General features: G+C 39.5%; 1 protein-coding gene and 1 long non-coding RNA gene across 2 annotated transcripts; both read left to right on the top strand.

Annotated features, from left to right (window-relative positions):
• The first annotated feature begins 6,334 nt into the window (after window positions 1-6,334).
• Window positions 6,335-8,350, top strand: LOC117542662. The gene is made up of 3 exons (XR_004568465.1): window positions 6,335-6,796; window positions 7,816-7,927; window positions 8,009-8,350. It is a non-coding gene; the product is annotated as an uncharacterized LOC117542662 (long non-coding RNA).
• A 1,704-nt stretch (window positions 8,351-10,054) lies between these two features.
• hcn3 (hyperpolarization activated cyclic nucleotide-gated potassium channel 3) lies at window positions 10,055-24,418 on the top strand. Its single transcript, XM_034210397.1, has 7 exons — window positions 10,055-11,087; window positions 15,054-15,483; window positions 15,578-15,739; window positions 16,265-16,483; window positions 17,002-17,148; window positions 22,292-22,532; window positions 22,992-24,418. Exons 1-7 carry the CDS (start codon window positions 10,603-10,605, stop codon window positions 23,192-23,194), a joined length of 1,887 nt encoding a protein of 628 aa, XP_034066288.1. The 5' UTR covers window positions 10,055-10,602; the 3' UTR covers window positions 23,195-24,418.
• The last annotated feature ends 1,564 nt before the right edge of the window (window positions 24,419-25,982 follow it).

Here is a 25,982-nt window from a genome sequence, read left to right as displayed (position 1 = left end):
AAACTCAGGATCGTAAGAGATCCAGCTAAAAATTCACAGTCAGAGTATAGAATTCACAATGGTGATTTGATCAATCTGTAATCTGCAAAAGTGCAGTGTCCTCAATTTTAGGATTACTTTTACGTTTACTTAAATACGCTTTAGTCAAGAGTAAGGCACTTAGTGAAATCAATACATTCATTTTAGTCAAGTACATTGTTCAAAATCTGAAAAGGAAAAGTTAGGCAAATATTCAAAGACTTTTGTAAAAACCTGGAAAGGAAGGATTAAACATTTTTAAACCTTGAATTATTACATTTGTAAATGCTACCACTGATCTGTACCAAATTAAGTCTATCAAGTATTCCTATTAGCCATACTTACCTGAGCTACTTATGGTACTTGGAAAGGATTCTTCTGTGTTTATCTAATGTTGAGAATATCAATTTCTTTCAATTATACTTCTCTAATTTGAGGATCAAATATGCTACATAATTGTTATATGAAATATTATAAATATTTGTTTTGGGCCAAAACTGAAATTAATCCAGTACTTGAAACATCATTGTAGGTCTTTCTATGCATGGATAATACATTAAAGAGTAGTGTTGTTAAGCCTGATTGCTGGATTCAAATCCACTAGAGTGCATGTACCTATCCAGAGGGGAGCCAGAACTTGATAGAGCTTGTCGCCGCACAACCAAACGTAATCTTGTGGCGAGCTAAACCCCACATCACTGGGCCAGGCCAGTTGTATTGCTCACGGTTGCGTTGTCCCAGGCGAGCCGTCATCACGAGGTGGGAATGCTCCATGGGGTGTGTGTGTGTATTCCTTCGGTCGATGTTGTGACACGGACAGTCAGACTCCGCACACCGGTAACACAAACGAGGAACCAGAGAGCATATGGAACCGCTCAGCTGGCACTTGCCTGTGACACCTTGTGTGTAGTGTGTTTTGGTGTATGTAGTGCAAGTGTGGTGCAAGTTGGTGATTAGGACACATCACTTGTTGTCATCTACTTTTGTTGGTGATTAGGACACATCACTTGTTGTCATCTACTTTTGTTGGTGACTAGGACCTTGCAGTGGCTGGCGTGGACCCACGTAGCTCTCTCTCTGACCCTTGGCCTTCAGAGCTGTCCTACTGTAGTTATTGGGTTAACACTTGATAGGGATGTTTTCCTGAGTGCAGACAACTCAAGGTAATGGATTAGCACATTATCATTTAAATACAAAAATAGGATAGGCCCCTCAGAATTATTTGGGAGCCTTCCTGAGACATGCACATGCATAAATGTAAGGTTTGTGTTAGTCATTTAACATGCAAGAATCATATACTCATCAGTCCAAAGCAGAGAAATGTTATTGTAATTTAAAGGTGAGCATATGGAATGACCTGTGGAATAACCCCTTCTCAATGATTCTAAATGTTATATTAATTCACCATTTACCGTTTGATAACATGTTAGTTTATCAGAAATATTTTCCTCTTCCATAAAACAGGTTTGAGAAATAAATGTTCCAATATAAAATCAATTACTCAATATAATTGACTCTTCCCTCCCTTTTCTTACATATGTCTCATATGAAATAATAACTTAGGAGTCTATTTAAGCATGGTGTAATCTATTAATCTATTACTCGAGAAGACTCAGTATCATCTGTGTGCAGCTTACAAAAAAACAAACAATTGTGAGAAACATATATTATGCAGGAACTGTATACCTTTGTTGAAAAACAAAGCATATCTGATTTGGGAGGAAAAGCTTCATCCCCCTTAACATCTGAGTCACTACTGATGGCATAGCATAAATGATAGTGAGTGTCTGAGGGTGTTTTTACTGAGAAATGTCAAACACATTCAAAACCTTACATTTGAAAACAGGTTTGCATTCCTCCACTTAAAATGACGTTATCATTGGAAACAATAAAAGCTAATTGTTTTGATGTAGAATCTATCAATTGAATTGTTAGAGCAGAACAGAATGGTCGTATTGTAGCCTGAGTACCGTGCAGCCTTTAGTTTCACCAGGTGGAAACATTGTCCATATAATGTGAATACATGTAGAACTAGACATTCAGAGGCCCCTGACATTTAGGCCTATTTTAAAAAATAGTAGGGGCTTTTAACAGCTTGCCAACCTACAGGCATCCTCTGCATAGCAGTATGAATAGCCTTAAAAAAAACAACCCACTCTGCGGTATCGAGAGTCATATTTCTGAACCAAATGCCCTAAGTTAAGCCGTTAGTCCCATCTGACTGACCCAAGGGTTGGTGCTGGTGTGACCGGGAGGCTTCCAGGTGTTCAGATGTCAAGCTTTCAGTTCATGGCTTGGTGGGGGGAGTGGCCCACGTGAGACAGTATTGTTCAGTCTGAGGAGCGGCATTGTCTCTGGAAGCAGGGAATGGTGTCCATTCTCAGACCAGACCATTAATGTCATTTCATGTAGAGCAGCCATAGCATCTCTGTGACTGCACTCAGCCGGACTGTAGCAAGGTAGAACTGGGTGACTCTTAGTGAAGCCGTCCAAGGCCATAGACAGAATGGAACCACGTACCAACAAAAGGGACACAAGGTCATCAATGTCTCTCTTTACCATTGGCCTAATTGCACAACAAATTAGTGGGAAAAATGTGGAGCACTAATCCATCATCATGTGAAATGTTGAGTTAATCTAAATAATTACTTATGGGTTGAAATCAAATTAACATTAGAACTAAAGTCAGTCAAAATTGGACTTTCCACGGATCCGAATCTAAGCAATACACCATTTCCCCAGCTCTGTAATGAAAAGGATAAGAAGATTAGGTTCTAGTAGAGATTAGAGGACAAGGTCTAATGTTGTGAACAAAATGATCAATTCAAAGTTATTTTGTTTATTGTTATGTACCTAATTTAATTTAATAATTAATCTTGAATTACTAATAACTTTAAAGAAGGCAACAATTTACAATTTGGATGAAGTGATTACTCATCCAAAGTGTGTGTGTGTGTGTGTGCTTATCTGCCCAAGGTTTAAAACATTTGGGACAGCACAGCAGTGAGAATGTTATGAGAACCAATCTGTTGTTTATACTAAACTCGAAGGAAGCTAGACTGGAACATTTTAAATAAATCAAAACACTTGCACATTAATTAAATACATTTCACATTTAGCTCGAGCTGGGTTCAATACTTTTCTTTATGGTATTTAAAATTGGACTCAAGTAGAACCCCTGGATTTGGCTTGCAACACAAAGTGATACTGATCTCTGTAGGACTTGGAAGTGTTATGATTCAAAGTGCCTGTGAAAGAGAGGCCCTTGGAAAACAACACCTATTTTTTAACTGTAATTACTTATTTTAAAGAAATTGCAACATTATACTTTTAAAGAATTGCTCAATTAATTTAACACATTTATTATGCACACAATAAAAACTTCAACAAATATATTGATCCTGGCTTAACCAGCAACCTTTACTCTATTGTTCATAAGCTCGGTTTCAGAAAACTTGTCAGTAGTTTAACAACTATTTTAATTTTAGCATCCTCTATGGAGACCAATTGGTTGATACTAGAAATAATTTAAAGCAGTTTAATAAAGAGTGTTAAACTATTTTTAAAACTGTAATTGAACTTCAACTTATATTAATTACCTGATTCCAGTGGCCAGTTGGAACAGAATAATTAACACAGTTTCCATTTTGCTGCAACAGCGCAAAAGTTTTCAACAACAATTAGTATTATGTCTGAGTCTAGTTCTGTCTTATCTGCTTTGTTTCGGAATGTGTTCAATACATTACGTTTTTATTCATTATTACTATACAATACATAGATTAAGAATAAATGAAACAAATAATACAACATTGACCTAAAACCAGATTTTGCAACCCTGATCTCCTCAGGCAAGTCTCTGAGGGTCTCGGGGCGCAGGACGGGCATAGGGTTTATACAAGGTCACAAAGATATCTTAACATACCAGCAATACCATTTAAGAATGGATTCTTAAAGCAATATAATCTTATTTTCTTCTTACACCTAGCGCTCACCCTGAACAGTGTGCTTCTTGTTTACATTTTCCCCTGCACTCAGAGGCAGGACATAAAAACACTTTTTATTTTTCTCAGGTCATTTACTTTTGGTGAGATAATTAAAGTTTAGTTCATTTTACCCTGTCTATGGACTGATTCATTATTAGTTGTTACAAAACATACACAAGACGGCGGGACAAACCAATATAGACCCCCCATACAAACAATCAGACAAACAAAACATGAACTCTTAATAAACACCAGCGCAACAGCAAAGCTCATCCAGCTCAATTTAGTCCGGATTTTAGAGAGATCTTAGAGGGGGTGGGAATTATCTCCAGTGCGGCGTCTTCTCACGCCTCACCCTTGCATACAAGTGATTTATCGGTGCCTGAAAGCCGTCCAAGAACGATAACTAGCTTATCCTCTTGCGACAACCACTAGGCTATTTGTTTCTAGTGGCGCTGTGCCCCCCCGATCGGAGCCCACAGACTTTTTCCCTGCCCTTTCTCTCCAAACAACAGCTCAGTTGAGTACGACCAGCCTATATACACTTGCTATCGAGTTCACCTCAAGGTGAAACACAGTTTGCCTACGCTTGCTTGCCACTACACACCTCTGATCAATTAGCCTATAATTGTATGTATGCACTCCTGACCGCCACCTGCTCCAGAGAGCCGTAGCACATCGGGTGATGCACGCACTTCGCGCTGGCCCGTCTAACCATGAGAAAAGCGGTCCTAAACAACGAGTGCTTTTAGACCGTCCCGTTTGAAGGACGGCGGTGCCGTGAGTTAAAGCCTATAGGCAATAAGCTGTGACTTTCTCCCTCTCAGCCTGCACTGCTCCAGCCCCACACACACACGGGGAGGTTTTACACACACACGCAAGGCTGCAGCTGGAGCCGTGTTTTTACAGAGAGGTGATAGCAGCAAATATCTTTGGCTGCTTATTTTCAACTGCTGTGCTTAGCCACTAAGACTCCCAAAATCCGGCGATTTGTTCAATACAAATCTTTTACATTGCTTTCAATTCACACAGAAGCTCCACTTCACTGATGCTCTTTCTTTAAGGTATCTCTAAACATGAGCTGTGTATGCCTGTATGGCACTTCCGTCCCGAGCAGCACACACAGAGGAAATAAGCCAGGACTGAGTCCCCAGACACTGATCTCCTGGGTTTATCATCCCCAAATGTTCATTAACCAAAAGGAAACGCAGCCGATCAGTTTCACAGGTAATTTTAGGATACCGTCAATCACAGATTCTGATAAGGCAATGTCCAAAGTAGATTTGAAAATCACACTTACCACAATCTGAAGATCTGTTGGCATCCTGCCGACAACGCCAATTTGTAGTGGAAACTTCTGTGTAGCTATGCAGTGGGAGTCACCGACTCAGGAAGGAGACACGGGAAGAGCAGTAGCTTTGATGTCAAACACATGATGGTTTATTTGGAGTTAAACGGCCGGAGGATTCACATCACAAGTCCAAGAGTCAGAGGTTCTGACTTCACGGTAGAGTTGCCACGTCAATTCTGGAGAGCCTCTCTCTTGCCAGCCCATCTAACTGGTTTCGCAGAGAGTAAACAACATATTTTGAGGAGATAGCCTAAACAGTGTGGGAACACAGAGCTACTTGCCTCGGACACTTATGACCTCGAAGATTTTACCTTGGAGTCCACAAATACAGAGAAGGAAGTGTCCCAGTGTACCCACAACACAGACCATCTGTATCCCAGTATTGACCGGTCACAGAATGGGAACAATAACATTATTGGCTAAGCCGCCTGTGTCCTTAAAGAAGGTAAACAGACATCAAGGTTTGTCCTGTATGTTACTAATTGGCGTCTTATGATAATTATTTCCACAACAGTAGTGAGATATTTTCTTTTAACACATACCACTGTGTGATAATAAAAGTGTATTGGCATCAATGTACTTCGAGTTTCAGAAATATTCTCTTTTTTTTGTCACAACTATTGTTACATTAATGCATTTAAGGTAGCAGCTGGTAAAGGAGGAGTTTATTTTGTAACTGATTCTAATATTCCTAATAATTTTTTTAATGTAAAATACACTTATTTTGAAATCCCAGAACCATTGATTAGTTACAGATATGATCAGCTGTTTCAAAATGCCTCTCCACACTATATTCAGATCCCTTTATTTATTGGGAGCAAAATAACCCGTTATCATCCGTACATTTATCTTACGTCAGCTTCACTGAATGTTCTAGCAGTGTGACATTCCATCAGACAACCGGTCTGCTCAGAAAGAGGGAGGGGAGGTGAAGAGCATGAACTCCCCCGGGCTGAAGGGACAAAATCAGTGTGCAAAACAGCAGAAAGCAGCAGAAGCAAGTGGACAGAGAGAGAAAGGTGGAAACATGTCTCAGAAAGAAGAACATCGTTTGTTATCACACTGCTAATAATCATATAGAGTGTACCTGGTTCGGCACAGCTGTTTATCACTCTCTTTGGTTTCACTTTTTCTGCATCACACAGACCAATCTGCATCAATGAAGATCTGGATTTTAATGTTTTTTTGCGTCCTGTTATCCATGGCACTGTCAGTGTTAATCCAGGTCCAACAACAAATGATAATCACGATGAACAATAAGAACGAAACGTTTACAATGACATTCAAGAAACTTAATAAACAACTTTCAAATTTAGACACGGTAAAAGTTGAGTTGGTCAGGCTGACTGTTTTTGCGCAAGAAGAGACAAAGGATCTTGAGGCTCAACCTGTTCCAGATGTGGATAAGCAGAAACAAGAACTTGACGCCTGTCGAGCTGAAAAGGTGAATAGTTGTTTTTGTTGTTGTTGTTGTTGTGTTTTTGGTATTTGCGTCAGCAGCTTCATTTATTATATGAAAAAGTGAACCCTGCAGCCTTTGAAAAAACAATTATTATAAGCAGCAAGTGCTTAGTGAACACTCTGTTTGTTTATAACTTGTTTGTAATTATGTTCCTCACTCTTTATTTTGTATCTTGTCTTACTCTGTAAAGCACTTTGGGCTGCATCTTGCATGAAAGGTGCTATATAAATAAAGTGTGTTCTCTTATGGCCTATATGCTTTCTTCAAATAACTCTTGTCAGATTAATCAATAATAATACAAAATGGTTAGTTGTAGCCTTGTTTCATGTTTTTGTAATGAAAAACAATCTTAGTGGTAACTAAGGATACTTCCATATTAAATTAAATTGAATTCAATTAAAAAGTGACAGGTTAAGGAAAATACCAATTTAGAAAAGCAAGTATGCCAACCTGAGTAAAATATCTAGCTATTTTAAATAATCCAATATTTCACAGAAAAAATCTTTTAAAAACAAATGAAATTCCCTATTCATCATTTCCCAACCCTTTCTCTTGTGCCCTTGTAAACATAGCTGCACCTCAGATTGTAACATGCATTACTATCTATCAATGTAATATGGAATAATATATCACTCACATGAACCGTAATACTTTAACTTTTAGGTAGGATTTTAAAAACAGGACTTTTACTTGTTATTGAGTTTTTTTTTCCAGTGAGTATTCTTCCATACCTGCCTGTTTTCCACCTGCCCCCTACACGCCGTACAGCTTTGATGCTATTGTAGGGTTTACAAACCCACAAGTATTGAGTGTTTTCTGACTTTCTCCCACACTATTGTACAAAACAAAAGCTGATGAGCTTGCGAGCATCAAGCAGAAACACGCAGTGATTGCAGGTATAACACAACTCTTGATATTTGGTCAGCTGCTATTGCCATCATGTGGTGAAATACAAGAATGACTGTTAAGGTTTGAATTTGTCCTTCTTTTTTGTCACTTAGCAAATTTAAAATCAGAGTCTGATGCCTGGGAGCAAGAGATTCAAAGCCTGAAATCACACATTTCGGGGTACAGGCCAATATGTGATCATGTCAAGAATGTCCCATTGGCTGTGTAAGTCACAAGTATACTATCAATTAAACATTTGTAAGACTGAACAGAATGCATTAATAATCACATGCTTGTTTCTTGTAGGAAATTATGTGGCACCAAAAATAAACCTGTCGATAAAGGAGAGAAGGCATCTTGGATCTCCACAACGCCAGTAATTCACAATTGATCCAAGAGTTAGGTTTATGATGATATTAGTGTCATTCCTGTTACTGCTGTATAAAAGGATAATATGTTTTTCAGCTCAAATGTATAAAACTGCCAGTACATGGATAATACTTCTTCCAGTTGCAGAGTATAAAGAAAGAATAATTGGAGTTTATCATTATACTAAATTGATAGTGAATTATTATGGCTCATGTTACTGTTTGTATAGTTCTTGCAAGTTCTTGTTGACATATACTTATATTAAATTATTAGACTTTTTGTCTGTCCCTTCAGTGTAATTTCTCTTCATCTTACAGGTTCATATATTGCCGTGTCTATGAAAGGACAAAGCATTAAGCTCTGTTGGAATTCAGCATTTTTCATCTAAATGAAGCATCCATCACATTGAGGTTAACATGCAAACATCAGGGTATGATATTTTCAACCATGCTTTGAAATAACACATCAGGGGAATATAGGGTCTTTACATGTCCCAAATGTGTTCAAGGCGCAGGTATGCCATTAGTGAGCTTTAGTTACAGTTGAAAAGATCCAGGCTATGTTTAATGCGAACCGGCTTTAGGCCCTATAAGTGGAATGTAAATTGGATAGGAATCATACAAAATTGACATACTGTAACTCTCTACCCATCTTGATTTCAATCATCCTATATTTGTAATGTTATATCATCACATAATTAGCCCTACTGAATTTTTTTTAAGAACTACTTAATCATCAATTTTGACTTGATTTCCAAAATGCTGCACTTGAAGCTCCTGGAGTGATTGTGACTGACAGTAATTGGGCCTGCAGCTTCTCAACTGTTCCTGTTAGGAGGTACAGGTGTAAATGTGATAGGATACCTGCCACTTAAGAGCTTGTATGGACCAACAAAGGTGAAATGTGATCTAACAGGGGGTCTGAAGTGAAAATTGACCTCTTCACAGACAGGGTGGGCTGCTGTGGGCTGCTCTGTGCATGTTTACAAGTCTGTATTTACTATTAAGTATCCGGTGAACATAACAATTACCCCAAACACTGAAAGCAATCTGCAGAAAGGTTGTGCAAATGTAATGTAATTTTGAGATGCTAATCTCCTTTGAATATTGCAAAAGAGATGAGTTTTCCTGTTATGTGTAGAACATTTGAACACAATAATTTGTCTCTACAATGTTTTTCAAATTTCAATCATTTGAAATAATAGATATGTAAGTTACGGGTCTTCTCTGTGCCCTTATCCTGTGAAACACTGGGCCAACTGCAAATACAAAAGTTGTGTTACACCATAGGTTACACCCCACAAAAATCAAGAGGGCCCTGCGAACCTTTGGAGACCATAACTGGGGGTCACGACACAAAGGTTCATGAAGTCTCTAATAAACTTTTCAATTAAGTCTTTTAAATGTGCAGTTCTGTGCAGTCAATCATTTGTAGTTTAAATGTAAACATAGACAATTCTTTTTTACATAATCTGCTTGGTGTCTCGGCCTTATTCTCAAGCTTCAGATTTATGAGGGTTCCCCATTTCACATTATCTCCATCAAATCCAAATAAATAGGCACATTTTAAATGTGACACTTTAAAGTAGTTATATTAGTTTGTACAGTAATCAGTGATACAGTGTCTGTAGGCCTACCATGGGTCTAACAAATAGAATACGGACTTTTAACACTAAGGCAGTATTTTTTAATAGCACATCATTTAAAAGTGTACGCTTTCAAGATGGTTTTTGGGAAAAACCTTTGGTAAAATTATAAATAACAGTCAGTGTATCAGAGGAATAGCGAGCCTGACAAATTAATACACTTCTCGCATGCACAGCACAGTGGTTTTCAAAGAGGAACCGTGTTTCCGGTAATGATAGCAATGCGCAACCGGACCTGCAGCCGCATCAACACCCGGGACTCTTCCCGAGGAGGGAGGGCTCTTCTACCGGAGGGGGGAGGAGGAGGGAGGAGGAGGAGTGAGGTAAGTGGACGCAGTTATGCCAACAAGCCGATTATTGAAGGCTACTGAGCCCTGTCTGTCAATTTGTGTCCGTCCTCTGATGGTCATACAAAGGGAGACGAAATACATCCGCGGACCAAGTTTTCATTCTCTACGACGCGGAGGAGGCCCTATCCAGGACAGGAAAGTACTTTTTTTACACTGTAACTTTTTATGGATATATTATGTGAAACTCGGGCTGGGGAAGTCACTGTTTCTGTTATACATGATTTTGAGACAAAATAGTTGTGGTAGTAACTCTACAGAGTTCTGAAAGTGATCTCCCTTTACTTAATTGTGTTTTTTTAGGTTCATTTGGTGACACTGTTTTTGTTTGTTTTTTTCAACTAGTTGCACGGAATTTCATTTTTTATAATCTGCTTGAAAGTGCTTTAAGGATAGCTATTTTTCTTAATGAAGAAGTGAAAGAAATCTGATAAATGAGCAGCTGCAGTTACATTTAACAGTAAGTTAAAATCAGGCCACTACAAGCCAAATCAACAGCAGAGCAAGCTTAGCCTTTTTAAAAGTTCAGTGGAGGGGTAATGAAAATGACAAGCCTCTCCAGGAGTACAGATGACCAAAGAAACATTGGTGAGAGTCCATCTCACATACCTGAGAACCCCAGGTACCGCAGCTGGGGCAGCATCCGCTTCTCGAGATGGAGAAGTGGCTCCCAGAGGGCGAGCCCTCCTGGTACCCCCTCCTCGAAGTCAGAGAAGAAGGCGGATGTGACCAAGACGCTCTTCTCCTTGGTTCAGACTCACAATGACGACTACACAGCAGATCCAGAAGGCCTGCTGGAAACCAAGGAGGAGGGCGAGGAGGGCAAGGAGGGCAAGGAGGGCGAGGACGTTGGGCCCGCAGAAGACGAGTCCAACTATTTCCAGAAGCAGTTTGGGTCAATGCTGCAGCCCGGGGTCAACAAGTTCTCCCTGCGCATGTTCGGCAGCCACAAGGGTGTTGCAGCTGAGCAGGCCAGGGTCAGGAGCTTCGGAGTGTGGATCATCCATCCCTACAGTGACTTCAGGTAAACATGAGGTTTTCTTCACAGTCACCCCCTAATTTCAATGCTGTGTGTGGGAAAGTTTGTCTACATAAGTTTTTCATTAAAGTGGAAACAGACAGCTTTTCAACTTCCCGCTCCTCTGCGTTTCCAAGTAATATTATTGTTTGTGACACAAAACAACTTGCGTTTTGCTCAGAGCGTGGCCACTAGTGACAATAAAGACAGGACACACTGCATTTGGATACTCTTTGGTAACTTGGTATAGCTACTGATACATGGAACACACAATAACTATACTCTTCTTGTTTTCGTTGTGCAATGATTGACACATTTCTTACGTGCTGTCAATCGACAATTGTAAACAGATTTGCATGGTGAAAGTGAGGATTATAGTAAAACAAGCCAAACGCAGATGGTATTTTTATTCAATCAAGATGACATCATAATAATGAGTTAAAAGCAAAAATAGATATATATTGCCACTTACAAATTGACAGAAATGCAATTTTGTGCACTTGTCAGTAGACAGGATTCTCCAATTTGTCATATATTTTTTACACATTTCCCTTGTTTCATCTGAACAGCCTGCGATTGTGTTCAGATCCAATTTTTTCAAGGGCAGCCCGCAGCTGACGGCCCATAGCACATGATAAGGCGATGAAGGGATTTGATTAGTGATACAGTATATGGGGCAAGATCATCTGGATTAATGGTGCCACTGGTAACTCCCTTTCTCCCTGTTTACCAGGCAGGAGGGAGAACTAAATTCATTGATCCAGTAAATCCAAGTGATATTTTGGGTTTCATTTGAAAAACATCCAATCGAGGCCGTATTCCAGCCTCACTTCTCAAGGATTTATCAGATAATATTTTGGGAAAGTGTCATTATAGCAGCCATGCTCCAAGCAATCTCACTTAATAGTCACTTAATAGTCACTGTCAAATTTAAACAACATTTTAAAACATCAGGCCTGTGCCAGACAGAGGGATTATTTCCCATAAGAATCCCTATAATTCCAATCTTGCTCTATTATGCAATAATACACAGGCAGCTGAAGGGGGGATTACCAAAGGCCTGCTCTCCTTAAACCTTATGTTCCAATTTACACTTTAAAATGGATGAGTTCTCATAGCACATTTTGGTGCTCAGCTATAGAATGAGACAAGAAAGAGGGCCAACAAAGGTCAATCACTGAAATACAAAGGAGGGTGTTAGGATTGCATTATATGGAACTAGCTTTCATCCCTAGGCCTCTCGTCAGATCTTTTATTTTTCCTAAACAGATTCAATCCTGGATTTAGATTCAACATAAAATGCTGTAAAACCACACTCCTATTTTCTGCTCTACTCCTGCTGTTATTAATAGCTGAAAAGTCTAAAAGGTTTTAATTCAGCAGAATTAACTCCGCTTCTCACTCTTTTGCTTAAGCAAACACTAATCTGCTGCAACATGAGAGGACGTGATAAGTAGTCATGTAAACCAGCATGTAGACACTGAGGACACGGACGCGAGAAATTGATGAAGGGATAAACGTGAATGAGAACGAGGAAATCACCTATAAGTCCCTGTTTCTCTACTTTGACTGGCTCAAGAAGATGTTCTTTTTTTTTTTACAGGGTACATATTGCCAATACATAAAAGTATCAAGGCCAGGCATAACCCTAAAAAATGTGGAGCTTTTATATTTTATTTGGCCAAGTCCAATGGATAAGAATAAAGTTGAAATGCTAAGAATAAAGTTGAAATACAAAAATAATTCAGTTAAACTGTCATTATATTCAAATAGTAGTGCTAGTTTTGTGTGCTTTGGTTTATTCTCAGACTCGACTTAAATCTAGAAATGTCAATTTATTCTCAACATGAAAAATGAACACATAAATTAAGAAAATTCACTCATTCTTACAGTGAGTCATTTTTCACCCTTATCTTTGGACCAAATAGTATTCCAGATCAAAAATACACTGTTTCATATTCTGTTACTATGCCTCTGTAATGAAAGAACAAAGTGATTGACACTTGATGGAAACACTCTGTAAGGAAACCTACACTGTGTACTGTTTGTGTATAACGAGACACTGGACACTAAAAGGAAAATGTGGCTTGTATGACATGAAGCAGACAGTGATGAGTGCAGCAATGTGCAGCGAAGACATCTGGGCTTCCAAATCCTGAAAGCAGCAGACTGTGACAGACATTTCCAGTAGCAGTGACGTTCTCTTCATTGTCCTCATGTTGAGCTCGATGAGATAAACACCATTCATTTTTGATGAGCTGGGGTTCCTCCTGCGGCAGGAACTTCTGACGAGACTTAGGGTAACTCTGAAGTGGGTCATTCCCTCGATACATAGCAATCCTCCTGATTGGGCTCCAGGTGACATGATAGTCATTTTAAGTTCTTTAACTTCAGGGAAAAGCTTCAATAGGACTGGAATGACGGGAAAACAGAAAATACATTTTGCTAAGTAGCACCAACTAACACTAAAGCTCAGCGTTTAAATATTGTATATTTGATTGCAACAGCAACATGTTATTCTATTTGATAAGAACACTACAGTAGCATTGGAATATGCGTCTTCACAGGGACCATATACACTGTGTTTAGACATTGTAGTAGTTAAGAATACCTGTCCACTGGTAAAAAAAGTAGAAACTAGAAAACAAAAGCCAAAATGGAAAACATAATTATATGTCCATGGGAACATACCCAAATGTACATCCACATAGTAGATGTAAGACCTATAAAAAACCTTCATTGTGCATTTTCAATTGAGTTGTTAGACAGTTCAATAGTTCTGCTATGTGTGACTCTACTGGTGTGCTGGTGTTTTGTAACAAATTCATTAAGCAGAGCAGGATCATGACCATGTAGGCCTTAAAAAATAACGTGTGATTTAGGGAGTTAGGGCTACTGGGCAACTAGCCAAACTAATCTTAAATCTCTCTAGCTGACAGTGTACTTATCCGCTTCTCTAACTCTTTGTAAGAAAGTAAGCATATTTCCAAAAAATTATAAATTTCTTTAGATTGAAATCCTGTAACTTTTAGAGTCAAACATTGTTTTTTAACCGGTTTTTTTATCCAGGGAAAATATCTCTCAGAGCAAATGCTCACACCCTGCTAACATTCACTTCTGAAATGCATGTGTTTGAACACACTTTAGTAACTGGTGTGTCTTTATCTAGTGAATTTATGATTTGATATAAAGACACACGTCAAGAGCTGCAGTAAAACAAACATAGTCTGCGTGATCAACAGACTCCACAACAATTAATTCACTCATTATGTGAACAGATTTCACCATAAGCCTCATGCTGCCTGCAGGGTGAAAGGCCTTTACCCTCAGCAAAGGTCCCTGCCCAAAAGCACAAACCTAACATTATTACTGGGATTCATTCATTTGAAACACAAATGAGCCAGTAAGATTTGGTCCTGTGTCAACAGGGCTTTCAGCAAGTTTTTAGTTTGTTAGACTTTGTATATATTGTACATTATGTAATAACTATTTATGTTAACCTGCAATAGAGAAACATTGATTTGTATATTGTTTGTTTTATTAATGTGTGATATATATTTTTTAACATTAACAAAATCATCTGTGTTCTTATGAGTGTATGTCTTCGTATATATCCAAAATCTATTTACATCCATACACATGCTCTCATCCTCATTTATTTACAGTAGAAACTGCAGTCTTGTTATGAGCAGAATTTCTTAGTAACTACATTGAGTGTGAACTTGATTGTATTAATTGCTTAAATAAGGAGAAAAAAACTCAACTTTGAATGTCCTTTGTTATGGAGCGATGTTAATATTTAAATGTACAGTGGACCACTTTTCAAAGAAGGTATCTGTGAGCCCTGGAAACTTTTGGTGTAACATGCTGTCCAGTTGGCGACTCATGCTGTCAGATGATTATGGACACTGGATCTACTCACAGTTTTACATCTGCACAACCTCAACGTTTCACCACTCCTGTTCTGTGCAGGTTTTACTGGGACCTTGTGATGCTGCTGTTGATGATGAGCAATCTGGTCATCTTGCCGTGGGGAATCACCTTCTTTGAAGACCAGAACACCATGCCCTGGATCACCTTCAATGTCCTGTCGGACACTCTCTTCCTCATGGACCTGGTTTTCAATTTCCGTACGGGCATCCCGGTAGAGGACAGTCACATCATCCTGGACCCCAAAGAGATCCGCATTCATTACCTGCGCACCTGGTTCATGGTGGACTTCATCTCCTCCATCCCTGTTGACTACATCTTCCTTGTTGTTGACCTGGAGTCCCTGCAGGAGTCGTCTGATGTGTACCGCACAGCCCGCGCCCTCCGCATCGTGCGCTTCACCAAGATCCTCAGTCTGCTACGTCTCCTCAGACTGTCTCGCCTCATCCGCTACATTCACCAGTGGGAGGAGGTAAAGGAAGGATGTCAGACACACCACACAATGACATAAATAACCGTACATGTTAGAAATTAACAGTTTTTCTCTTCACCAATTTTTCCCTCAGATTTTCCACATGACTTATGACCTGGCCAGTGCTGCGGTGCGAATAGTCAACTTGATAGGCATGATGCTGCTGTTGTGCCACTGGGATGGCTGCCTGACCTTCATGGTGCCGATGCTGCAAGACTTCCCCCCAGACTGCTGGGTATCCAAGAATGACATGGTGGTGAGTACATCTTCATTTAAACATACTCACATACATACTTTATGATATCTTTAAACCTGGAAAGCTATTTTCAAAGATGTTCCTAATTATGGGGAAATAACAGTTTCATTTACATCCAATTAACACTCTTTCTTTATACTGTTTGACAAACAAACTGAATTTTGGGGGTTGAACCAGGGAATGTTTCTTTACATGGCATGCATACCCATTTAAGGCTCACCATAAATTCCTTTATTCTCCTTTTGACATGGTCAGACCTAGCTCTTTTGTCTGGTGCTAAGCTACTGGTTGTTGCACAGTGCATTTCACGCACAGTGGGTAATTCTCGGCAGGAAAGTGAATGAACAAATGCATCAACTGTGTTTAATATCCATATATTTAACACAAAATAACATTATTCCAAGGAAAGGTTATCTGTAAAATGCGCTTACTTAAGCTGCATACTTTGGCCTCTCGTTACCTATTTTAATTAATAAATGTTCTCATAAAAATATGACTGTACTTTCCTCTTGTTTTCTTTTACAGAATTCTACATGGCACCTACAATACTCCTATGCCCTGTTTATGGCCATGAGTCACATGCTGTGTATAGGATACGGGGCGCACGCCCCAGAAGGCTTGACTGACGTTTGGCTCACCATGATCAGCATGGTGGTGGGGGCCACCTGCTACGCCATGTTCCTGGGTCATGCAACTACCCTGGTCCAGTCATTGGATGCATCACATCGCCAATACCAAGAGAAGGTAATCACTTCTGCTCTGAAAGGATATGATTACCAAGCTAAACACATTTTGATTGGTGCACAATATGTCCCAGGAGCTTCAGATAGAGGATAATGTGATCATGACTTTGAGGTTTAATTTCACAGTCATGTTTTATATTATAAGGTTGCTGTCTTGCTCGTATTTGATTCATGGAAACTCTCCAGTAGTGCCTAGAGAATATGTGTATTATCTAATGAATTTTGTGGCTTCCCTGTGATCCTTTACTGGGGATTTTCACAGGATAAAGCTTCACAGATGAGGGACAAACCATTGTTGTGGATAACTGTCGCTAATACCCATTACAAATGAGTTTGTAATCCACTTGAAATTGGAACAAAACTGCAAAACGAATAGAATGGAGGCATAACGATTATACTAATTCCAAAAACACATGGTACAAAATGTGACGAAATGTGACATCTGACATCAGCTCTGTTGAATTTCAATTGTCCCGTGATGAAGGTCAAACCTCTGTGTGTTTGTGCAAATGTTTCCAGTATAAGCAGGTGGAGCAGTACATGTCCTTCCATAAACTGCCCGCGGACGTAAGACAGAGGATCCATGATTATTACGAGCAGCGATTCCAAGGCAAGATGTTCGATGAGAACAGTATCTTTGGAGAGCTCAGTGATCCGCTGAAGGAGGTGTGTGCTTCATGAATACTTTAAGTAAGGCAAGGCAAGGCAAGGCAAGTTTATTTATATAGCACCTTTCAACACAAGGCAATTCAAGGTGCTTTACAAAAATGAAAGACATTCAGACAAAGGCATATAAAAACAGTAAAAGATAATAAAAGAAACATTAAAAGAAAAAATACATGAATAAAAAGTACATGAATAAAAAGTTACAGTGCAGTTTAAGATATGAATATTTCACACAGAAGTTCCACTTTACTGATGAACACAACGGCTCAGTTTCAATTAAAAGCAGCGACAAAAAGAAAAGTCTTCAGCCTGGATTTAAAAGTAGTCAGAGTTGCAGCGGACCTGCAGGTTTCTGGGAGTTTGTTCCAGATATTTGGAGCATAATAACTGAATGCTGCTTCTCCATGTTTAGTTCTGACTCTGGGGACAGAAAGCTGACCAGTCCCTGAAGACCTGAGAGATCTGGATGGTTCATAATTTAGCAGAAGATCAGAAATGTATTTTGGGCCTAAACCATTCAGTGCTTTATAAACCAGCAGCAGTATTTTGAAATCTATTCTTTGACACACAGGAAGCCAGTGTAAAGACTTCAGAACAGGAGTGATGTGATCCACTTTCTTAGTGTTAGTGAGGACTCGAGCAGCAGCGTTCTGAATCAGCTGCAGCTTTCTAATATATTTTTTAGTGAGACCTGTGAAGACACCATTGCAGTAGTCGAGTCTACTGAAGATAAAAGCATGGACAAGTTTTTCCAAATTCTGCTGTGACATTAGTCTTTTAATCCTAGATATATTCTTTAGGTGATAGTAGGCTGATTTAGTAACTGTTTTAATGTGACTGTTGAAACTCAGGTCAGAGTCCATGACTACACCTAGATTTCTGGCTTTATCTGTTGTTTTGAACATTGCAGACTGAAGCTCAGCGCTAACTTTTATACGTTCTGCCTTGGCTCCAAAGACCATTACCTCAGTTTTATCTTTGTTTAATTGGAGAAAGTTCTGACACATCCAGTCATTGATTTGTTCAATGCACTTACTCAGTGTTTGAATTGGAGCATAGTCTCCTGGTGAAATGGTTATGTAAATTTGTGTGTCATCCGCATAGCTATGGTAACTTATTTTGTTGTTTTTCATTATCTGAGCCAGTGGTAGCATGTAGATGTTAAAGAGAAGAGGCCCCAAGATGGAGCCTTGAGGAACCCCACATGTCATATTTGTCAACTCAGATTTGTATTTACCTATAGAAACAAAGTTGTTTCTGTCCTTTAAGTAGGATTCAAACCAATTTAGAACTGTTGCCGAAAGTCCCACCCAGTTTTCCAGTCGGTCTAGTAATATGCTGTGGTCAACAGTGTCAAACGCAGCACTGAGATCTAATACTACTAACACTGAAGTTCTGCCACTGTCTGTGTTTAAGTGGATGTCATTGAAGACCTTTACAAGAGCAGTCTCAGTGCTGTGGTTTGGACGAAAGCCTGACTGGAACACATCAAAACAGTTATTTAAATGCAAGAAATTACTCAACTGTTGAAAGACTACTTTTTCAATGATTTTACCTAGAAATGGGAGATTTTATATGGGCCTGTAATTGTTCATTACTGAAGCGTCTAGATTATGCTTTTTTAAGAGCGGTTTAATGACTGCAGTTTTCAGGGCCTGTGGAAAAATACCTGAGTGAAGAGACTTATGGCGCGTTTCCACTGCAGCGGGGTAGCCCCGTTTAAGCGTCCCTAAGCGTCCTCGCTCTGGCCTCGGGCTGCCTCGCTGGCCGGCCCAGGCCGTGGCGCATTTCCATTACAGTTTAGGACCTGGGCTAGCAACGCAGTGTAGGCGGGGCGATCGGCTTTGTTTTTGTTCACATTTCGAGTTGTTCCGTCGAGCTCCCGCTGGATTTGATCATCCCCAATGAGATGTAGGAACGTCGTCACCTCCTCGGTCGACCACGGTGTGCTTTTCTTATTAGACGTAGCCATTTTTGTAGCTCATCCGTTTACAAAATGCTGTTTATAAAAATGCTGCAAGCTTGCTTCTAAATATATATGCAACGCTAGGGATGAACTCGCGCGCGATCTTGTGACGATTCTCTCTGACCAATCAGCAGTCGAGAGTGTTGACGTCACTAGTTCAGCCCTGGCCCTGGTCTGAGGGAACCACGATTTTATAAGGCCGGAAAAAGAGGGAAAAAGTACCCGCTGGCCGGTACTAGGCTATATGGAAACGCCACCAAAAACCGGCCTGGCCGCTTGAGGACGGTTAAGGACGCTTAAACGGGGCTACCCGCTGCAGTGGAAACGCGCCATTATTTACTATATGAAGTCGATCTGAGGCCATGCGATGAAAAACATTTTTGAAAAATCCTGTTGAATAATATCAAGGCAGCAGGAGAGGATTTCAGAAGTTGTATAATGTCCTCTAGGTTTTTATCATTAATCTGATGGAATTGTGTCATGGTGTTTGAATTGATATTAGGTGGACACAGAGACAAAACATTTGCTGTACCTGATACAGAGGCACTGACTGATTGTCTGATTTTCTGAATTTTGTCAGTGAAGAAGGAGGCAAAATCATTGCATGCCCTGGTGGATAGAAATTCAGAGGCTACTGACACTGGGGGGTTAGTTAGTCTGTCGACGGTAGCGAACAAGGAACGTGCGTTGTTTTTGTTTTTGGCAATGATATCAGAGAAGAAAGACTGTCGGGCAAATTTCAATTCCAAATTATAAAGGCCAAGTCTCTCTTTATAGATTTCAAAGTGAACCTGGAGATTTGTTTTTCGCCACCTGCGTTCAGCTTTTCGACACTCTCTTTTTTTCTCTGTTCTCACGGTCATGGCCTTTCTCCATGGAGATATTTTCTTCCCAGTCACTTCCTTTACCCTAGTTGGAGCAATGGGATCTATAACATTTTAAATTTTTGAATTAAAATGATCTACTAGCTCATTTACTGAGATGTTAGCAGGGGCAAGTGTGGAAGAGAAATTCTGAGTAAACATTTCCCTAGTATTTTCAGTTAAATATCGCTTTGTGGTTATCTCTTTTTGAACATTTTTGTGAACAGAAATAGAGCTCTCAAAGAAAACACAGGAATGATCAGAGAGTGCAACATCAGTCACCACAACCTCAGAGATATTCAGACCCTTTGAGATGATTAAGTCCAGAGTGTGCCCCTTATTGTGCGTGGGCTCCGTCACATGCTGAGTCAGTCCATAGTTATCAAGAACACAAAACAGTTCTTTAGCCCCTCTGTCCTGGGGGTTGTCAACATGGATGTTAAAATCACCAACAATGACTAGACGGTCAAAGTCAATACACACTATAGACAGCAGTTCAGTAAAGTCATCAAAAAAGCTTGCACAGTATTTGAGCATTTCAGCTGAAGGGCCACATATTCAAAAGAAGCAAAGTTCCCATAAGATGTCTTCCTGCATTGAAGGGAATCATTGTACAAAATAGCAACTCCACCTCCTCTCTTATGCATTCTTTCCTGACTCATAAAACTAAAGTTGGGAGGGGTTGATTCGATAAGAACAGCTGCACTGTTATTTTGTTCAATCCAAGTTTCTGTTAAAAACATAAAATCGAGATTGTGCTCAGTGATAAAATCATTGATTAAAAATGTTTTTCCTGCCAAATACCTGACATTTAATAAAGCTAGTTTAAGTTTGTTGAACACACTATCAGTCAGGTTTTTTGTAATAAGCTGTGGCTGACATGGAATCACTGCTAAATTTGATAAACTCACACAAACTTTTGAGCGCTTCCTGTATCTAAGCTGATTCACCGCTCTTAATCTATTACCTATCAACCAGCTATCAACACAGATATCGGCAAAGCTACAGGCAGGCAGGGCCCCGGCATGTCCTGGAAAGAGTTGAGAGTGCCATACGCCCTTGAGCCTGGACCCAGCATATATCAGTCAGTGTTTGCGTTTTTTACACACACATCCTTATCAGGCTTCGGAGACAGCAGTCTTGAAGGGGGGGAGGACGTTTTGGTCCGGATGATTGTGGTAGGCATGGTGACGGGGGTGTTGGTGCACGTCCAGGGGGAGGAGGTGGTTGACGTAGGCACGGTGACGGAGACGGGGGAGGTGGTGCGCGTCTCTGCTTCGGTGATTTTGATGGGCGTCGTTGAGGAGCGGGGGTAAAGGACATGCTGCCAGCCCTGCGTATCGCCTTAGTTTGGTTATTGAACTCCAGGAAGGAATCGGTGCCAACCCTCTGTATCTCCTTCATGTGTTCAGCGATCTCCAGGAAGGTGGGCGAGGGTGAAAGGGTGAACGGAGAGTAGAGAGAGCTGTGGGGTGAAGGAAGAGTATCCTCAGAGGTGATAGGGGGGGTGAAGGGCGGTGGAGACTCCTCCATTTGTCTCCCATAATCAAGACATTCCTCAGGCGGGTGCAGTGATAGATTTTCAAGGTTTTCTGAGCGATGTGTTGTGTCTTTCTCTTGTTTTGATTCCTCTTGTTGCTTGTCCTTGGCAGAGGGAACAGATTGATGACGCAGGCAGTTGAATATGTTAGAGATAAACAATTTCACTCCTGACTTGTTCAGGCAAACTCCATTTGCCTTAAAAAGATGTCTGCGGTCTCAGAAAAAGTTAAAGTTGTCAATAAAATGGACAGAATGGTCAATACAGACAGTTGAAAGCCATGTGTTCAGTGCAAACAGTCTGCTGAATCTCTCCACTCCTCTTCTGACTGGCGGTAGAGGGCCACTGATGAACACCTCTGCATTTAGAGAGCTGACAGTTTCCAACAGACATTTAAAGTCTTTTTTCAGCACTTCTGACTCTTGTTTCACAACATCATTTGTTCCAATGTGCAGTACCACATTTTTTACAGTCTGATGTTCAGCCCCAATATGCAGGATCTTCTCAGCCAAGTCAGAGACCACATCCTTGGGAAAACAGAGTACTTTGATGTTGTTCTTACTACACAGACTTTTTACATCTCTTACAGCAGAGTCACCCACAATCAGAGTTTCAGGCCCAGTCGTTAGCTTTCCCTCTAGCCTTTTACTTTTGGAGTAGCTATTGTAGATATAAGTAGATTTCCGGATTCTTGCTCTCTTTCTATTCCTATTTCCTTCCTAAATGTCTCAGTACTGCTTATCTCAATGTCTTCTCTTTCTCTCCACCATGCAGGAGATTGTCAGCTATAACTGCCGTGGGCTTGTAGCCAACATGCCACTGTTCGCCAACACTGACCCTCATTTTGTGACAGTGATCCTGACCAAGCTGCGTTTCGAAGTCTTCCAACCTGCAGACTTGATCATAAGAGAAGGAACGCTGGGTCGTAAAATGTACTTCATCCAGCACGGCAGCGTCACTGTCATACCACGTGGCAGTAGGGAGATTACGCTCAACGATGGAGCATATTTTGGAGGTAAATCATTTATAAATCTGTTCCCAAAGCTGTCCCAATCAATAGGAGGCTCTTTGAATGTGGTACCGTGTTGCTGCTCTCCGTTGTTAACGGGACAAACTGCAGGTAAATAGGGTAAATCATTCAACTAATATATATCACTATGACACCTGCCCAACTGCTACCTTTTAACAATGAGTCATTATGTAAGAACTAAGACATACATTGATTTAGAGCTGAAATAATTAGTAGATTAATTGATTGATTTATACACAGAAAAATAATAACTTTTTTGATGAACCATTAGTCATTCAAGCTATTTTTGAGCAGTGAAGAATCCGGTAAACAATCCAACACTAATTGGATACTTTATTGTAAAATGAATATTAGTATTTTTTGAGGATAGTTAAATGAGAAGACTCTTTTCCAAACATCAAACTATGCTTTAAAGGTTAAACCTAAACCTATTTCTTGTTTCAGAGATCTGCCTTCTGACCCAAGGACGACGCACAGCCACTGTGAAGGCGGAAACATACTGTCGCCTTTACTCCCTGAGTGTGGACAGTTTCAACGAAGTCCTGGAGGAGCATCCTCTGATGAGGAGGGCGTTTGAGAGCGTGGCTGTGGACCGCCTGGACCGAGTGGCTCGCAAACTCAGTGTTGAGCCACCTTCAGATGAATGACTTACTCAGTACCAAGAGAGAGAGACTCCTGCCTGAAATGTGGAGGATATTTGTCTCGCTTTGACTGAACTTGACCACGATACAAAGAAATCTTTGATGTACATTGTAACATTTGCTCTCTCATTAATGCTGAGTGACGGAGACTCTTGTTTTTATTTATTAACACATTAGTGCTGCACTTTGTTGAAACTGTTGCTCCTTCAGATGATTTCAATTTGTTTATTGGATCTTAAGTCGTTATCTAAAATCATAATTTAAGATAAGATAAGATGTACTTTATTAATCCCAATTTGGGCATTTTTTTGTGTTGCAGCAGCATAAAACAAAAGGCATTGCACATAATAACAAATTAAAAGAGTAGAAAAAACTATTCTAAAATATAAACATTTCAAAATAGAAATAAAAAAGCATTAGAGAGTAAGACAAATATACAGATGACCAATTTCTGGTAAATCTTTGTACATATTTCATGTTAGAGTCATGGTTCAGTTAACAAATGAGAACATCTCTAGTTTCTTCAGCAATTTATTTTTGGGGTGATTTAAATGCTTTTCCCCGAATGGCAAGCCACAACATTGACTTTTACTAATGTTAATACTGCTTTTCATTTGCTTGTATGCTTTCTAACACTGCAGTTCCATTATACATTGCTTTATTTATACGAAAGCAGGAGCACCATCTGGGCGATGTAGCGCTGATTCCAGTGATCCCTCAGGTCTGTGGGATGCATCAAGTCTCGGATTAACACTAATGTTTAAAAAGCTGCTGTTACGTAAGAACGCTAAATGTACAGAGACAAATTGTACACAGTTAGACACCAATGTTTAAATTGCCACATTTTCTGGTACACAAAGAGGTATCCAATATTATGTTATGTATACTTTATTTTCAAATAGCACCTTAGTCTGTTTTAGGGTTGCAAAATTACGGGAATTTTCAAAATTGAAGGTTGGCTCTTCATAGGGAACTTAAATATAGTTGGGGAAAGTATATTTTAGCATAATCTTGACTAAAACAAACAGATGCCATTCAAGTACACTTGAATATCCATGCCATAGCACACTGCTTACTGCATGGCTATTGAGCCCACACCACCTACAGCCACTGTGCATTCCTCCATCACATGCACAGATGAGTAATATTTAACTCAACATTCCTGTTTTCGTTCTTCAATTAAACAAATAATTGTTCAATAAAATAATTAAAACTTGTTCTGTTCTACTTTAAAATTAAAATAAATCTGTTGAAATGTCATGTTTTTTGTTTAATTTTGCATCGAATATTTCGAAAATTCCCCAGCTTAACTTCCCATGTTAAATTTCCGGAAAGCCCCTTTGCAACCCTAGTTGTTTTATGTATTTAACTATACCTTGAGTAGGTTTATTTGCAGGGATGTAATTACAAAAAGTTCAGCTCATTTTATTTATTGTAAATTAAAAAATAAATTTCATTTGAGATCCATATTAGCAGACACAAAAAACATATCAAACGTATGTGTGCTATAGCTACTGTATCGAGTCATGGGTTGTTAAGCCTATGTTATCAATGTGACAGTGACCATTTCATTATCACACCATAGTGTTCTTTTTAAACCACAATTCCCAGCCTATCCTTCTCCATGATGAATGATCCTCATACCGATGATGTCATGTAAATATAAATATCTCTAACCTTCAAACAAATAATAAACAACTATTTTTCGCCTATGCAAATCATTTCAAATATGATTATGCAAATGATTGCACACACATACCACTGAAGAAAGACATACTCAGATATTTTACTCAAGTAAAAGGATTTTCTTGATGTAAAAAGATCTCTTCATCATACAAGTAAATTTATACTTGTTAAATTATAGAAGCTCCCATTAGTTTTATATTATATAACTCTAGTGCCTCGTTTCAGATTGCTTTATGTTTAGCAACATTTTAAACTTCTAATATATTTTGGGTAATTTCAAGTATTCTGAAAAGTAATATGTGAGTATACATTTCAAATTGAGTTACAAAATGTATTATATGTCCCTTTGTATTATAGTAGAGAGGAAGCATACATTATAATAAACATAAACATACTTAGAAGTGTCTTGATAGCCTCTTTGCATAGTCAAATTAGCAATTAGTTATACATGTTACTTGTTAGACGCTTTTATCCAAAGCGACTTACATACTCAATACTGTGGGCAATCCCCACAGGAGCAATTTGGGGAGAAGTGTCTTGCCCAGGGACACAACGACATGCTGACTGCAGTGGGGTTTTCCCCTGATCCGAACACCAACGCACTAGTCCACTGCGCCACAGCCTCCCTAGTTCTTGCCCTCAAAATGTACACAGATGGTTCTAAGAACAAGGAAGAGTGTGTTGGAGTTGGTATATATATCCCAGACTTTAAAATATCGATCTCAAAAAGAGCGTCATATCAACTATCAGTGTACACAGCAGAAATGCTGGCAGTAATAATAGGATTACAGTGGGTTGAAGAGGTCAGACCAGATAGGGTGATATGCACAGATTCATTATCCATATTAAAAAGCATAGTCAACAACAACTCAGAGAATATATACTCACAGAACTTAACCATATAGCTTGTTAAGACTTCACAGAGGCGGTATAGATATTCTGTTCTGCTGGGTGCCTGCATGAGGGGGTGAAAGGGAATGAGTGTGCTGAAAAGTTAGCAAAAAGTGCATTGCAAAAGGAAATAACATTACCAGTTCAACTTGGAAAAGGAGAAGGAAAAGCAGTTATTAAGAAAAAAGGGATGGAGATCTGGCAGAAAAGGTGGGAG

This window comes from Gymnodraco acuticeps, unplaced genomic scaffold (genome assembly GCF_902827175.1).
Source record: "Gymnodraco acuticeps unplaced genomic scaffold, fGymAcu1.1, whole genome shotgun sequence".
NCBI classification, from domain to species: Eukaryota; Metazoa; Chordata; class Actinopteri; order Perciformes; family Bathydraconidae; genus Gymnodraco; species Gymnodraco acuticeps.
Note: the sequence above shows the minus strand (reverse complement) of the source record. Positions and strands in the feature narration are given on the sequence as shown.

What these genes read in the sequence shown, in the direction of transcription:
- hcn3 (XM_034210397.1), top strand. Translation starts at nt 10,603, where the DNA reads ATGAAAATGACAAGCCTCTCCAGGAGTACAGATGACCAAAGAAACATT. An exon ending in ACATTCACCAGTGGGAGGAG is followed by an intron (nt 15,484 to 15,577) that starts GTAAAGGAAGGA and finishes TTTTTCCCTCAG; the next exon opens with ATTTTCCACATGACTTATGA. An exon ending in ATCGCCAATACCAAGAGAAG is followed by an intron (nt 16,484 to 17,001) that starts GTAATCACTTCT and finishes AAATGTTTCCAG; the next exon opens with TATAAGCAGGTGGAGCAGTA.